Source organism: Xyrauchen texanus, chromosome 30 (genome assembly GCF_025860055.1).
Source record: "Xyrauchen texanus isolate HMW12.3.18 chromosome 30, RBS_HiC_50CHRs, whole genome shotgun sequence".
Classification (NCBI taxonomy): Eukaryota; Metazoa; Chordata; class Actinopteri; order Cypriniformes; family Catostomidae; genus Xyrauchen; species Xyrauchen texanus.
This window is the reverse complement of record NC_068305.1, coordinates 20259374-20276093: the sequence shown is the minus strand read 5'-3', so window position 1 is coordinate 20276093 and position 16720 is coordinate 20259374. Positions and strand designations below refer to the sequence as shown.

Below are 16720 nucleotides of genomic sequence, written 5' to 3'. Positions count from 1 at the left end.
TGAACACAAAGAGAGCGCAATGACAACGTTGATGAATGTTCCCAATTCTTTGATATCTTTCCAGCTTAAGCCTCTATAAAATAAAATAATAAAAAAAGAACAGTTTTAATGGGACACTTGATTTATTTGTCCCCACAAAAAGACCCCTTTATCCAAAAAGGGCCCCCTTTTTGCACTTACTAAAACATATGGTCCTTCCCTACTCAATATCTTTTCATGCACCTCCTTCTGAACTGCAGTGCACGGAGAAATCTGACTCCACTTTGGATCTGCGGTGTGACTCTTATTTTGAAAGACGCCCAGGGCAGAGGGAGAGGAGGGAGTTATTTACTTTGAGCCAGATGATTAGTTCTCTGGGAAGGATAAACTGTAACATTGAATCAATTACAGGTCGCTGTTGCAGAGGCGCATTTGTGTGAGCGGCCGTAGTGCGGGACGAAGGAGCGCAGCACAAGGGAGTGGATTACTACTGCTTTATAACTGAGGACCATTGGGCTGATTGGAGCATTTTACAAGAGCTTTACCATTCATTTAGCCTATTCTTTCGTTAAAGAGAACAAACAAAAGGATTAAGAAAAGGTATTGTATGTTTAAATTGGTTTAGTTTGGAGAAGTATTTCCCTGGTTTTCTACAGACGTTTTGAAACATCTAAACTTTTGAGTATTGACAATAATGGCACCTTTTCAGGAATAGACTAATTTAAAATGGTCTTTTTTGACAATTTTGACTAATTGCGTTGTTAATTAAATTAGTTGTAGTAACTATATCTGAAACGATCAGTAAAAAGACACAAAAAAGCACAAAACCTGGATTTTAGAATTTCAGAGCCACGAACAAGCAAACTATTTTCATTTTCAAATTATAGTGATTTTTCATTCCCAATGGACACATAGTATTTTACATTTTACATCATAGTATTTTAAAATTGTGTTGGGGGGGTTGTTTTTTCGGCACTTTTACTTCGAACGGGATTATTTCCTTCACTGTTTTCCCAAGGAGCTACTCTGTCACCCGTAAAGTCAAAGCCTGGTTGTTCTGGATCTCAGTTTGAGCCCATGCAGGCGCGCAGCTGGGGGTGTCCCATACCGTGGAGTGGCGCAGCTCTGGCATCTAATGGCAAACACATTTCAGACGGGATTTCGACATGTTTGCTCCCCAATATTTGAATAGGATGCTCATGATGACCATACTGGAATACCGTACATGTTGGATTAATTTGCAGGATACATTTTATTTTTATTTTGGGGCGATGGAGTCAAATCACATTTGAGAAGTTTATAGAAAAACTTCTTTGGTGCCTTCTGCAATCAAGTCTGATTCGATTATGCGAATTTAAGGGCACGCTGAAACAACATTCAGAATGGGCCAGTCTTCTCTCACATCTGGATTAATTTACTATAATTTGGGTACCCGGGAGACCGTGTTGCTTTACGCAGACTCATAAATCAAAGGTTGGATTGGTGCACAAACTTTGGACGGTGCAACAAAGCAAATTGATGGTTTTTGTTGTTTTCAAACACATTTTTTTATATTTTCTTTTTCTCCCCATGCAATGATCACATATGCGCCCAGATATTTCACAATAGGCCAGTTTTAATAGTTTACCATTCCCATGTACATCTTTGCTTCTTTTTCTTTTCTTTTTTTCTTTTGGGTTCGCGTAAAGTTACATGGTGTTGGAGGACACCCCTCGCTCAGCTGTTGCCCGAAAGTGTCAAGCGCACACGATCACTTGTGTTGGGCAGCCAGTTGCGCATCTGTGTGCGGGCGCCTGGCGATGGGGGTGCGCGGTGGCGCCTAACCTTTATTGCATTGGGTTGAAAACACCGCTGGACAGACCGATGAGTGTTACCAAGAAGGGCACCTTTTGAAAGACGGGATTGTCTTTACAAAAATTGTCTCAGGCATGGATTCCCACGGAAATGTAATGGATTCTCATACTACGGGACAGAGAGGGGTCGAGTAATTACAGTCTTACTCCACACCCCCTGATTCACCAAGGGTAATTAACTTGAGAGGGTTGAGACGAGCAAATGGCAGATATCCAGTCTTCTTTGGACTGTAAAAAGATTAGGTTTTTATTTTCTTGCCTTTTAATTCCTTTTTTATTTACTAGGGTCTGACAACACTTTGAAATAGATCTTGCGGTACAAACTATTCAAAGCAAATTAGAAATGCCCTCCATAATTTTTGAATTTTATCAGAGGAAAAAAAAAAGGTTGCATACCTTCAGAATAATTAAGCTTTGCAATAAGACTTCACTTTAGAGTGAGTGGCATTGGCTGTCTGCTGAAGCGCTGATGGAACCCAGGGGTCCGAGGATCAGACAGACAGAGATAAAACACAGATGTGCGGAATGTCTGATTAGAAACACCGCAGTGAAGCCTTTAAACCAGCGACCGAGCTCTTTAAATAACGAGAATAAAGTTGTCGGAATAAGCTACAACAGCGACTGTGTGTTAGGCTTGATATTTAATTTAGACACGTAGAGACAACATTAAGACTTTAAAATAAATAAATACATTAAAGATTGGTAAACTTTAAAAATTTCTGCTCAAATTCAAATAGCAGCATTAGGCCATAAATAGGCATATAATGATGATGTCCGAATGAGCTCTTAAATCTTATTCTTTGTCGTAGACTTCTGTTTTTGGATTCTAAACAAGTTCAAATTGTAGGCCTGCTGATGTAAGCTATATTAACACACACACACACACACACACACACACACACACACACACACACACACACACACACACACACACACACACATGTTGGTCTACCTATCATTATGAGGACTTTCCATAGACATAATGACTTTTATACTGTATAAACTATAGATTCTATCCTCTAAACCTAACACAACCCCTAAACCTAACCCTCACAGAAAACCTTCTGCATTTTTACATTTTCAATAAAACATTGTTTAGTATGTTTTTTAAGCGATTTGAATTATGGGGACACTAGAAATGTCCTCATAAATCACATTTATAGCATAATACCCTTGTAATTACTAATTTGTAACTTACAAAATTGTCCTCGTAAATCACAAAAACACGCACGCACACACACACACGCACGCACGCACGCACGCACACACACACTATCTTTTCGACATTTAGATCACACTCACAGCGGTGGTCAGTGTGCTTCGCGATAATATTTACTGTGTCTCCATCTGGTGGTCAAAGAAAGATGAACCACGTATTGCAACTAACTTAGCGTTCCCTTGTCAAAGGCTGGCGCTAATTAACTGATTGAACAGCGTATAACGTCTTCAAAGACATGTCTTGGCACTGAACCTTTCCAAAACATCCTGCTGCCGATGATTCAGTGGTCATTTTAGACTATTTGACCGCTGGATAAAGGTTCATTTTTGTACAAAAGATTATCCACAAGAGATAAATGCAATAAGTATAACCCAGAACAGACACAGAACTGTGCATATTCATGTTTAAAATAATAATAATAATATATTCTTCTTATTATTATTACTACTACAAATTATTATTATTATTTTGAATTAATCCCAATTATTTTAGTTTTCTTTCCTTTCTATTTATTCTTCAAAAGTGTCATGTTTTTACTCATAACACTTGTTTTTTCTGTCCCATCAGCTGAGCAAAGTCTAATTGACCATGGGAGTTCTAGAGACACATCTCATCATTGGGATTGTCTTACTAGGAGTATTCTCAGGTAAATGGAAGAAAACAAATGGAAGAAAAAAATAAAAGTAAAAAAAAATGGAAAGCATGGAGAGAAAAAAATACAAACATGTTTAAATTTAGCTAAAGAAAGAATACACAATGCTAAAGATTTTTTTATGTTTTATTATTTTTTTTTAACATTTTATAAAAAGTTATTTATTTAAAAAATGACCAAATACATTAGGTACCATGAACTAAGAATGAACAAATTATTTTGTTCAGCATTTATTAATTTTGGTTGATGTCAGTTTATAAAAATACAATTGTTTATTGTTAGTTCATAATACATTAACTAAGGTTAACATATACAACTTTAAATTTTAACAATGTTGTAGTATATGTAGAAATTACCATTAACAAATATTAATACATTCTTTAAAAGTATTGTTCATTGTTAGTCCATGCTGCAGTTAGTTAAAGGGATAGTTCACCCAAAAGAAAATCTCATCATTTACTCACCCTCATGCCATCCTTAATGTATATGACTTTCTTTATTCTACTGAACACAATAAAAGATTATTAGAAGAATTTCTCAGCTCTTTAGATCCATACAATGTAAGTGAATGGGTGCTAAAATTTGGAAGTTCCAAAATCCACATATGGGCAAAATAAAAGTTCTCCAGACTAAAAGTTAAATCCATGTAATTCTGAAGCGATATGTTAGGTGTGGGTGAGAAACAGATCAATATTTAAGTCCTTTTTGATCTTTTTTATCTATATTGATCTGTTCATCTATCATATCGCTTCTGAATAATTCGAATTAACCACTGGAGTCTTATGAATTGCTCCCTTATGCTCCCTTTATGTGGACTTTGGAGTTTCAAAACTTTTTAACCCATTCGCTTGCTTTGTGAGGATCTACAGAGCTGAAATATTCTTCTAAATATCTTAATTTGTGTTCTGCAGATGAAAGAAAGCCAGACACATCTGGGATGACATGAGGGTGAGTAAATGATGAGAAAAATGTCAGTTTTGGGTGAACTAACCCTTTAACTAATATAAAAAAAAGCATCCTTATTGTATTTTTATGCAGTAAGACAACATCTAAGATTTTCTATCATGATATGTTTACCACTGTTTCTTAATAGTTATTTATTGCTACAATTAATTAAGAACATTTTGTATTCCTCTGTAGATGTTTCAAAACCATGGCCAGTTATTAATTCAGATAAAAATGAATTTATACTGAACCCTCACTCTGAGTTCAACATCACATGTTTTGGAGATCAGAGAGTTACGTGGGATAAGCCATTACCGAACAATATCAATGTGTATTCTGGATTTAATCACAGTACTTTGGCGATTACTGATGCCATGATCCATAATACACGTTACTACACCTGCTTGTATGAGGATGATCCTGATAACTCCTGGATTGATATCTACATTAATGTTCCAGGTATGTTTTTCATGAATATGGAATATTAAAACAGAGAGTCAACAGAAAATAGTCTCAGGATAATTTATTTGCTATGCATTTGTGAAAAGGACTCCCATTTCTCTATTGATAGATCCTGAGGTGCCATTCGTGAATGATCCTGTAGTAGAAACATATGCCGACATGGTTAGAATCCCCTGTCGTGCTACAAATCCACATTCTCAAGTGATTCTCAGAAACCTGCAGAATGGGGATGAGCTTTCTCTTTTATATGACCACAAATATGGTTTTGTTGGTACATTATCAGAAGGTCACTACGTCTGTGAGACAAGAGTGAACGGAAAAGCAATGCAGAGCATCGTTTATAATGTGACAAATGAGATGGGTAAGTAATCCACAGATATACAATAATAGAGTGTTTATATGTAATTTGTATGTGTACTCTGTTCAAACAGTAGAGTGGTTTTGTTTTAGACCAAAATAGAAGTTTTCTGATTTTTATTTCAAAAGGCTTTGGAAAAGCTAAAGAGTGTCAAGGGAGATGACATCAATTATGTCAGTCTCACATATTTTGAGATATTAAAGGGGTCAGGACATGAGGAATTAAATTGTCCTTTATCTTTTGTCATATAAGATGTCATTGTACTATAAAAACATACTGTAAGTTTCAGAACTCAAAACTTCCTCCTCACTGCAAAAAAAGAGCATTTGTTGAAACCTAGATGCCAAAATGACTCGTTCTTTAATTCATCCACATTGTGATGTCACACTCCGGTATACAGTATATTTGCATATGACCGCTTCCACATCGACACATGAATGCCTACTTTATCTTATCACTTCCGTAACCCCGCACAAGTAGTGATGAGCATTGAGATGGCAAGGAGAGGGCAGGTCAGTCAAGAGCAGAGAGCCAATCAGAACAGTGGGTTTTATTGACAAGTCTTAAAGGAGAAGTAGCACCAAATCTGAGTGTTTTACAAATATATAAAAAGAAAATTTGTGCACAAATCTTTACTAATATTATGTAAGTGAACCTCAAGGCACATATTCAAATAATAAAAAAGGTATTTCATGACCCTTTTAACAAAACAACGTATTATTTTGAATTTTGTATTACATTGTTTAATATGAAGACACTGTCCCAGGGCACAGTTTAAACATAGCGCTAAACAAAAATTAATTGACTGAATAAAACATTGATTGGTATTTCTGCATTGAATTTAATATACATTTCTTTTATTTAATTTGTATTCAATTTAACTGCTTCTTATTCCACACGCACACACAATATTTTTTACCAACAGATGTGTAATTGAGGGTGTTCCGTTTGAACGTGCCATTTGTTAATATTTTGAGTTGTTTTTATATTTATTATAGATGATAGAAATACACATCAGAACCTGACCACAGATGTGGATGAACAAAAGGACTTCAGCATAGAGCTGAGAGCCACTATGGAGGTTTTAAAAGAGGGGGATGCTTTCAATCTCACCTGTGAAACTCCACCTGGACATTCTTTCCTCCAGCAATGGCTGCATCCCCTAAAACAGGCAAGGCTCTTATTTCTTACACATCTTTTCTTTATATTTCTCTTTCTCTCACTCTTTCCCTTTCTGATTTGTACTTACCTAATATAAATAAAGTAGACACACTGTACATACTGATGGAAATACTGTGAGTTAAAACTCTCTACTGTAATGCAGAGGTGCATTCTGGGCAAATGCAAAAACATCAGCCTACAAAATTTAAGGTAGAAAGCTCAAAGGAAAAGAGTGACACTAATTTACTGTGCAATCTGACCTATGACCTGCATATCCTTAGAGTGTTTGAGACATATGTGTTTTTCTCACCGTTGTGAGCCCTCTGTGATCTTGTGGAGGCACATGTGCACGGGATCATAGGAAAAGGTGTTTAGGAAATTGCTATGAAACAAATGTATGTGAGCAAGTTGAGGTACGGCTCATTTGTAAGAGGATATACTTTTCTTTCTGTGAAATGTGTGTTCGCGCCTTATTTAGTTAGTTAGTTAGTTAGTGTAATTGGGCAGTTTGTGAATGTCAATGTGTGTCTCTGTCTTTGTTTGTGAAAACGTGCCTATATTTGAATAAAAATTGAATTTCTAATGTAATTTAAATGAGTCTCTCAGAAGGGACCAGTTTTGTGGAATTTTGTAGAGTAGTTCCAAGTCCTTTTCTGGACTGAAGCCAGGCTGGGCTCTGTTCAGGTTGTTGATGGGCTTGCAGAGTTTGTCTGTGATCACAGCCCTTTAAAAGACTTGTGTGAGGCTGATTTATCTTCAATAAATCCAATGAAATATAGAAACAGACTATTTGTCCTGCTGGAGTGTGTGAGGGAGACTAAAGTACATCTTTCAAAGAAAAGGGTAATATAAATGTGAAGACGAAGGGCTAAAATCTGGAAACGTGCACTAACAATTTTATTAACTGGTTTCATTCAAGTCAAATGTATTATTTAACATCATTGAATTAATCTGAATATATTAGTTTACAATAACAAAACAATTTTAAGGTTTATATCTGGTAAATAGCTCCTTAAGGTAACTTTTACAGATTACCACTTTATTAAAGTGCATATAGTCATAGTATACACAATGTACAGATTTTTGTGTACAAACTGCTTATTAATTCCTTCTCAATATTTCAATTCAGGCTAGAGAGGCTATTCCAATGAAGTTAACTTTCCCAGACAAGGTTCAGTACATCCTCAGCATCCCAAAAGCCTCTGTTGTAGATTCTGGACGCTATGAGTGTGCTGTAACTGACCAACTCAGTGGACATAACAAGTCCATAACCCTGGGTATCACAGTCCTCGGTATGTCCTTCTCTTTTTGTCTAAACTTTCTCACATAGATTCTACACACCTCTGCTTTCACCATTAAAACCAGTAAAATAAAATGGGTTTAACAGATGTGGTGTAGGCAATCAATCATTATGCTTTCTTTCTTTCTTTCTTTCTTTCTTTCTTTCTTTCTTTCTTTCTTTCTTTCTTTCTTTCTTTCTTTCTATCTAACCTTCAGAGAGCTCTTTTGTGGAAGTAGTATCCAATGGTATTGGGCCAGTGGAGAAAGTATCTCTTCTGGAGGACAAAGAGTTCACCATTTACATTGACTCTGACCCTGAACCAAAGGTCAGGTGGTTCAAAGATGGCATTTCATTGGATGACAGCTTCATCTCCACCAAGACCACTCATCTGCAAGACCTCAGGTAGAACTTCACGATATTGTTTTTCTTACATATTGACGTAACAAATTCAGACACAAGCTCAGATTATTAGGGTTTCTTAATATTCATCATTATGAATTTGATAATACAGTATATGTTGAATAGAACCCAATAGGTTTCAAGATCAGTCTTTTTATCACAAAGGTATGAGAGTATTTTTGTTCTCCGCCACCCCATTGAGGAGGACAGTGGCACCTATGAGATTGTTGCATCTGTTGGCTCCAGGAGTTCAAGATTTTCATTCAAAATCTTGGTTGAAGGTATGGTTATTCAAAACAAAGCCAAACTATGATGTGCCTGATTTTGAAACTGTAATCTAATGCGACAGTATGTATCAGTAGATATATGTATGAGAAATTCAAAGAAAATTGTTGATCAAAGTGTTTTTCCTTGTACAGCCATGTACCACTTGTCACCACTGATGGTGCTGGCTCCAGTGATGTGGCCCCAGATGGACAGCATGGAAGTGTCTCTTCACTCCACTTTCCGACTCACATGTCGGGGTCAGGCAGAACTCTCCTGGCATAGCCCTATTTATCTCCAAGATCAGACCAACACTGAAAAGAAAGGACTCTTCATATCCACTGTGACTGTAAACAATGCAACAGCCGCCCACACTGGAGAGTATATCTGCAACTACGAGGCCAGCAATAACACTCAGGAGAGCACCATCTACATATATGTACCAGGTGGGCTTTTTTTATACTTCTAATGCATTCACATCATGTCAGAATAAATGTAATTACGATACATCTTTATTATTCTACTCTGTCGCCACGTCCACTCTAATAAGTTTTCAGTTCAAAACTCATTTTCTGTTTCTGCTTAATTCCAGTGTGGATGAGAGGCGTCAATCAATGTGTTATGTGTTAAAATCAATGTTTTAATGTTGACGTGACCTGAGCTGTTTTTATGAACATTGTTGATACAGACAGGAAAAATAGTTAGAAGTGAAATGTTACTAGGTGGATTGTAAAATATTAGGTTTTTGTAAACTTTTCACGTGAATTAAGCCCTTTAATGCTATCTATGGTGAACTGACCTTTTCTTTCCCACAAACACTTTTACCCAACTACAAACACAGATCCAAATACACCGTTTGCACCATCCATGAGTCCCTTTGAGAACCATGTGCTGTTGAATCATGAGGAAATGGAAATTCCATGCCGTGTGACAGACCCCAGCACCAGCGTCTCTTTGGTTCACGTTGAGACCGATCGGGTTTTGCCCAGCATCTATGACAGCAAGAAAGGTTTTGTTGGCCTCTTCAATGCTGGGACATACATCTGCAAAGCCCTCATTCATGGACAGGAGCACTATAGTATAGAATACATTGTTCATGGCTGGACAGGTAAGATATGCATCAAGGCTTTATGTTAAGTGTTGGTCTTGTAATGGCCTGTTATATGTGGCTTAAAGGAATAATTCACTTAGCAATTTTAATTCTCTCATCATTTACTCACCCTTATGCCATCTTAAATGTGTGACTTTCTTTCTTCTGCAGAACATGAATGAAGACTTTTTGAAAAAAATCTCAACTCTGTATGTCCATGTAATGCAGGTGAATGGTGGCGAGAACTCTGAAGGTTAAAAAAGTATAAAAAGGCAGCATAAAAGTAATCCATATGACTCCAGTGGTTAAATCCATGTATTCAGAAGCGATATAATAGGAGAGGTGAGAAACAGATCAATATTTAAATTCTTTGACTAGCCCCAACCAGTAGGTGACAATATGCATGAAGAATGCAAATTGCCAAAAAACAAAAAAGAAGAATGTGGAAGTGGAGATTTACAGTAAAAAAGGACTTAAATATTGATATGTTTGTTTACCCACATTTATCATATCGCTTGTGAAGACATGAATTAAACCATCTTCAAAGTTCTGGCACCATTCACTTGCATTGGATGGACCTACAGAGCTGAGATATTTTTCCAAATGTTTTTGTTTGTGTTCTGAAATTCATACATATCTGGGTTGGCATGAGGTTGAGTAAATGATTAGAGAATTTTAGTTTGTGAGTGAACAATCCATTTAAGAGGCACTGTATTCTGTATGACAGAAATTACTATTATATTTTCTCTCAGGAGGCTCTGAGCTGAGAGTTGAGCTACGGGCAGAGAAGAGGGCTCTGCTGGTGGGTGAGACCATCACTGTGGACTGTGTGGCCAGAGGCAGTGAGATGCTGGAGGACCACTGGAAGTACCCTGGAAAACTGGTGAGATAAACAGCTCAAAAACAATACCTGAAGTAATATTTATCCATTTGCACACATGTTAGAAAAACATTAGTTATCTTTGTTTGCAAACTCTCCTATAGTATTTTTTATAACATGTATTTGGGTATTGACCATTTTTGTAGGCTTTCAGTCTGTATGCCTCAGGTTATCAACAGTTTGTATGAGTGCTTTTCTATAAATAAGATGTAGACAACTTTATCTCTCTCTCTCTCTATCTCATTCTATCTCAGAGGAATCAAGGAGTAAAAACAGTAAAGGAGAATAAGAGAGACATGGAGATCTATTATACCCTCACAGTGTCTAATGCCTCACCAAAAGACAGTGGAATCTACGCCTGCTCCATCACTGACATTATGAGCAACGAGAGCCAAACCAAACAGCTCACTATTACAGTCTATGGTACAGAAACCACATATACATTCACATAGACATACACAATAAAGCCCAATTTGCACCATATATGGCAAATTGACCTCTTTTCAAGTTCATACATTTCAAGTTTTTGTAAATAAAATGTGTTTTGCCTGCAGATCAGGAGTTTGTCCACTTGAATCCAGTGTTTGGTGCAATGGAGACTGCTATCCTGGATGAGGTGCGAGAGTTCAAGGTGGACATTGAGTCATTTCCCGCCCCAAAAGTGACATGGTTAAAGGACGGCTCCATTCTTGGAGACGTCGCTGCAGAAATAAGCACCAACCTCCTGAAAATCAGTGAGACCAGGTGACCACATCTAAATACTGTGGCCTTTTTAAATGTTCTGCAATTTAATTATTTGCAAGTTAATATCACAATTGCAACCTACAATATCACATATTTTCTACACAAGTAAGTGAACTTCTCTGTTAAAGCTGATGTTTTGTTTGTCCAGTTACCAGGGTGTGTTGACCCTGATCAGGGCTAAAGCAGAGGACAGTGGGAACTATACCGTCAGAGCAGAAATAGATGATCTGACTACCAGCAACAGTTTCTACCTTCGGGTTAAAGGTGGGACCATTTTATTTTTTCACTACCTGCCTCTGTCACTGCTTTATTTACCACCGTTTGCATGTGTTTGCTTTTGTCTCTGCTTGCTGTTTATGTTGTTGTACCTCTACCTCTTCCATGACCACTATTTACATACATTTGTATATGTTTCTCTTGTTGTCAACTGGAGGATCCTTGTTAAACAATTTGTAGCTATAGTACATGTGCATGTTATGCTATACATCGGGACTGGCTTTCTTGTGCATCTCATGTTTGACCTATGCAAAGTCTCTTTTTTGTTTACAAGTATTTGTCTGTGGCCTCTCACAGTTCCGCCTGTGATTGTGGATCTGATGGATCTCCACCATGGTTCTGCTGCAGGACAGGCAGTGGTTTGTACTGCTGCGGGTTCCCCCATCCCTGACGTGGAGTGGTATATTTGCAAAAACATTCAACAGTAAGCAGAATTTCCTAATGTTTTCTGAATTTCTTTGTTTTATCCTTATATCTTACTCTTTCCTTTTGAAAAAAACAGGAAGTAGTTGGCATGTGGTCACATCCCTAGAGTTTAAACTCAAGTCATCATAATGACATCTTGATGGGACACTGTTCTAACTTCTGTAATCACCTTACCAGCTGTGCCAACGATTCCTCCCAGTGGTTGCCTCTTCAGACCAACTCTACAGACATCTCGGTGGAATTGCACTTCAATAAGGACAACCACATTGAGAGTCAGGTTGTCTTCGGCCATCTTGAAAGCACGATTGTTGTACGCTGTCTGGCCAGGAATGACATGGGCATTGTTTCACGGGAAGTTAAACTAGTGTCAAATGGTAAGAGGCCAGTTCTAGTCTCTCTTCTAAATTTAGAGCAAGTGAGTTGATATTATCAGTCCATTCATCTGAATTGCTTTTAATGCCTTTAGCATCTCTTAGTGTCACCGTTTGCCATGGCTTCACAAGGTAAACAAAGTCTCAAGCTGATTTGAAACTAATTTGAATCACAGGTGTACAGTTTATTTAGGGATGCATTTTGAGGCAGGGAGTAGATATGTACTGAGGTTTTGTTTTGTTTTGTTTGTTGAGATTTTAGTGGACATCTAAAATATAATAACATAATCAAGAACAATCTGACAGCTTTGGTTATCTCTGCATATGGAATTGTGTATGTTGGGTCTGATATTGTCTTCATTGTGGGCACAAAATATCTCGACAATATGAGTAAAATCTAAAGGAAAACATACTATAAACAGGCTGAAAATGTCTTAATCAAAATCTAAAAAGGCAGAAAGGCTAAGGTTAAGGTTACGTTTAAGGATAGTGTTTAGGTCACGATAAAAAGAAAATAAATGACAGAAAAATCCCAACCATGGTAGAAAAACTCTCTGTTCATCACTAACTGGTGATTTTAACTCTGCTACTTTTCAGTAGCACTCACATCTGTTAGCTTCATTTTGTAAACTGTGCTCGTCTTGTCAGGCTCCCCATGTAGTTCTGTGATAGATTTCTCAGTTGTACCATCTTCAGAAACAATATGTCCATATGTGTTTATTCTAGTTTCTATGTGCAGGGTTTCACATTACTGAGTTGAAACTTGAATTGCTCATACTGGGCTCCTTAATTAATAAAGCATATAGGAGTGGTGGAATGCAATCTTGCACAAGGTTGTACTAAATGAACAGCTATTGTGATTTCTGTGAAACAAAACAAACAAAATAATATCTCTGTTAAGTCATTAACCATTAATATTTATAGAAATATTTTATTATGACATTATTAGATTAAATTATTTGGTAAATTATTTAAACTGTGTAATATAAGTAGGAAAGAAAGCAGAGTTTGTTTTCTGTAGTATTGTTTTATGGGAGTTTTGTCACAGATCAGGCTTGTATTCTATTCTTCATTATCCACCCTCCTACACCTCCTCACTGCTGCTGCTGCTGGTGTGTTCAGGTCCTCTTTCGGAGCTCACTGTGGCTGCTGCTGTTCTGGTGCTGCTGGTCATTGTCATCATCTCACTCATTGTGCTGGTCATTATCTGGAAACAGGTACTCACTCACCCATTCACTCATTCAACATTTCACTCACTCTTTTACCTATTTACTAATTTACTCACTTGTTAACCCACTCACAAACACACCCACCAATTTACTCATTCATTTACCCACTAACTCACTCACTCACTCACTCACTCAACCACCACTGTACTCATTCACTCAATCATTCACCCATTCTCTCACTCACCAACACACCCACCAATTTACTCACACACTCACTCACTCACTCACTAACTCACTCACTCACCCACTCATTCAGTCACTCACTCAATCACGCACATTTACATATTCCCTCAGTCGATCACTCAATTATTCATTCAACCATTCAATCACTCACCCAACAATTCACTCATTCACTCACTCACTCACTCACTCACTCACTCACTCACTCACTCACTCACTCACACACACACACACACACACACACACACACACACACACACACACACACATTGGTGCATCCATCATTATGAGGACTCTCCATAGACATAATAATTTAATTTTTATACTGTATGAACTATAGATTCTATCCCCTAAACCTACCCTTCAACCTAACCCTCACAAAAAACTTTCTACATTTTTACATTTTCAATAAAACATAGTTTAGTTTGTTTAAAAGTTATTTGAATTATTGGGACATTAGAAATGTCCTCATAAACCACATTTATAGCATAATACTCTTGTAATTACCAGTTTGTAACCTAAAAAAAAGTCCTCGTAACCGCCCACACATACACACTCACCTGCACGCACGCACGCACACACACACACACTCACAATATACTCATTTACTCACTAATTCACTCATTCATTGATAGGTTCACTCATTCAGGTTTGCTTTCATTCACCTTCATACACTCTGAAAGTCCTAACAAATTCTTTCTTATTCATTAATTTTATTCATGCAGCCGCATTTGAGGCATGTAAAAATTTGGTTCCTAACATTTTTCTTTCATGAGGGCTGAAATAAGAGTGTAAATTGAAATACGTCAGTCTTGATTGTGTGTGTGAAGGAAATTTTGGTTCCCCTATCAGCTGCAGTATGTCTGTTTGTCTTCCTGTCTGTGAAACAGCCTGAATGTCCTCCAGTATCTGTATCATCTCTCTTAATGGACCACCTGAGAAACACTCTTTTACTTCTTTTTGTTATACAGAAACCACGTTATGAGATCAGATGGCGTGTTATAGAGTCGGTCAGTCCTGACGGTCATGAGTACATCTATGTGGATCCCATGCAGCTTCCATATGACACCCGCTGGGAGTTCTCCCGGGATGGCCTTGTTCTCGGTGAGTCATGATAAACCAGCCATTCCTGATCCTGTCCTGTGGATTCAGTGTGGTTCAACCATGCATTATTAACACTTATTGTGGTTGTGAACTTGATTGGATTGTGGTCTTGTTTTCGGCCTGTCCTAATAAGACATCTTCACAATCCACTGTGTAGATCTTATTTTGGTGCTTTGTGTGGTGACTGTATAGAATTATTGGGGTTTTAGACTCAAACATCAAAACAAATCTCGCCTCAACAAGAAACCACTGTGGCAATGCTGTAAGTTACAGAAAACTGTTTATGTTTGCATATACTCTTACACCCTGGTTACATTCAAATGAGTTCAAGTTTGTGTTTATGTGTGTGCATACTATAGGTCGTATCCTGGGCTCTGGAGCATTTGGGAAGGTGGTGGAGGGCACAGCTTATGGATTGAGTCGTTCTCAGCCAGTTATGAAAGTAGCCGTGAAAATGCTTAAACGTGAGTTGACTGAACTTTGTTTACAAGTTCAACTAGTAAATCTGTTTTTTGCATATAAAATGCCTGGAACCAAATAACCAATGATAACCTTGTGGCATATGATTTCTTTAATGTGTATTCCTTTATAGCACATTAAAAAAACTAATTTTAGTTGCTGCCTTAATTTTTTAAGTGTAATCAAAGTTGTGTCAAGTGGTAACGATCTGCAATGCTATACAAGCTCATTACACTTATTCAATCACTTTGATTTAATTATTGATGAAGATATTTGAGAGAAAAGGTGTTTAAACTCATACAACTCAAATGTGGAATGGCAGAAATGATTGTGTTTATTATGTTAGTACTGTGTTTATTGTATTAATTAAAATAGACAACAGGAAACATGTACACATAATCACATAATGATATAAATAAAATAAAAAAATAGTTATAGTGAAGCTGACTTTTCATTGAAACACCATTATATCTATGACTTAAGAAAGCACATTTTGCACCTGTTAATGCTCAAGCATTTTGATTGTCTTGTTAGATCATTAGTTAATTGGTTATTATGGTTCCCCAGCAACAGCACGCTCCAGTGAGAAACAGGCTTTGATGTCGGAACTGAAAATTATGACTCACCTGGGCCCTCACCTGAACATTGTCAACCTGCTGGGAGCATGCACCAAGTCAGGTGAAAATACACATAGATAACAAACACAAACAGCAGATATTCTCTAGGGTTGTGTCCTTTTGGTTTGTGTGTTTTTTTTTATTATTGTGTGGTGTTTTATCAGGTGAAGATAAGTGCAGTGTAAAGCTTTAACCTACTGCTTTTAGACATTTTAAGTCTGATAAGACAAGACCTGCTTTATTATTCACTCTCTCTCTCTCTCTCTCTCTCTCTCTCTCTCTCTCTCTCTCTCTCTCTCACTCACTCACTCACTCTCTCTCTCTCTCTATTTCATCTTTTTTCTTATTCTCTTTTCCCCATCTCTCAGGACCAATCTACATTATCACAGAGTATTGTTTTTATGGAGACCTGGTGAACTACCTGCAAAAGAATAGAGATGGGTTTCTCAGCCACCACACAGAAAAGGACAAAAAAGATCTTGACATCTTTGGTATCAACCCAGCCGATGAGAGCAGCAGGAGGTCAGCAAACAGACACAAAAACACACAAACATTTACAAACAAATATTTACACCCCCTTACCTTTGCCTCCTAAACCTAAACCTTTTTGCATTTTCATTAAGACATTATTTTTTGTTTAATAAGCATTTGTCCTCATTTGGACTGTTGGCTGGTCCCCACAAAGAAGGTCATTTCAGGTTTTACTCTGGCAAAACCTGAACCAGTAGAACTGAGGTGGTGTTTAATGAAAACCTTAATCTTTTGGTCAA

General features: G+C 37.3%; 1 protein-coding gene across 1 annotated transcript in view; it reads left to right on the top strand.

Moving 5' to 3' along the window:
* Positions 1-396: 396 nt before the first annotated feature.
* Positions 397-16720, top strand: part of LOC127623810 (platelet-derived growth factor receptor alpha-like) — a 32642-nt gene continuing 16318 nt past the window's right edge. Inside the window, exons 1-21 of the mRNA XM_052098333.1 lie at positions 397-579; positions 3619-3697; positions 4844-5107; positions 5220-5471; positions 6467-6639; positions 7759-7921; positions 8127-8313; positions 8476-8591; positions 8730-9020; positions 9416-9682; positions 10417-10547; positions 10799-10967; positions 11099-11288; positions 11437-11552; positions 11862-11988; positions 12168-12364; positions 13484-13578; positions 14742-14874; positions 15234-15338; positions 15901-16011; positions 16319-16472. Coding sequence (XP_051954293.1) covers positions 3640-3697; positions 4844-5107; positions 5220-5471; positions 6467-6639; positions 7759-7921; positions 8127-8313; positions 8476-8591; positions 8730-9020; positions 9416-9682; positions 10417-10547; positions 10799-10967; positions 11099-11288; positions 11437-11552; positions 11862-11988; positions 12168-12364; positions 13484-13578; positions 14742-14874; positions 15234-15338; positions 15901-16011; positions 16319-16472 — 3299 coding nt within the window. The 5' untranslated portion in view covers positions 397-579; positions 3619-3639. The remainder of the gene's footprint in view (positions 580-3618; positions 3698-4843; positions 5108-5219; positions 5472-6466; positions 6640-7758; positions 7922-8126; positions 8314-8475; positions 8592-8729; positions 9021-9415; positions 9683-10416; positions 10548-10798; positions 10968-11098; positions 11289-11436; positions 11553-11861; positions 11989-12167; positions 12365-13483; positions 13579-14741; positions 14875-15233; positions 15339-15900; positions 16012-16318; positions 16473-16720) is intronic.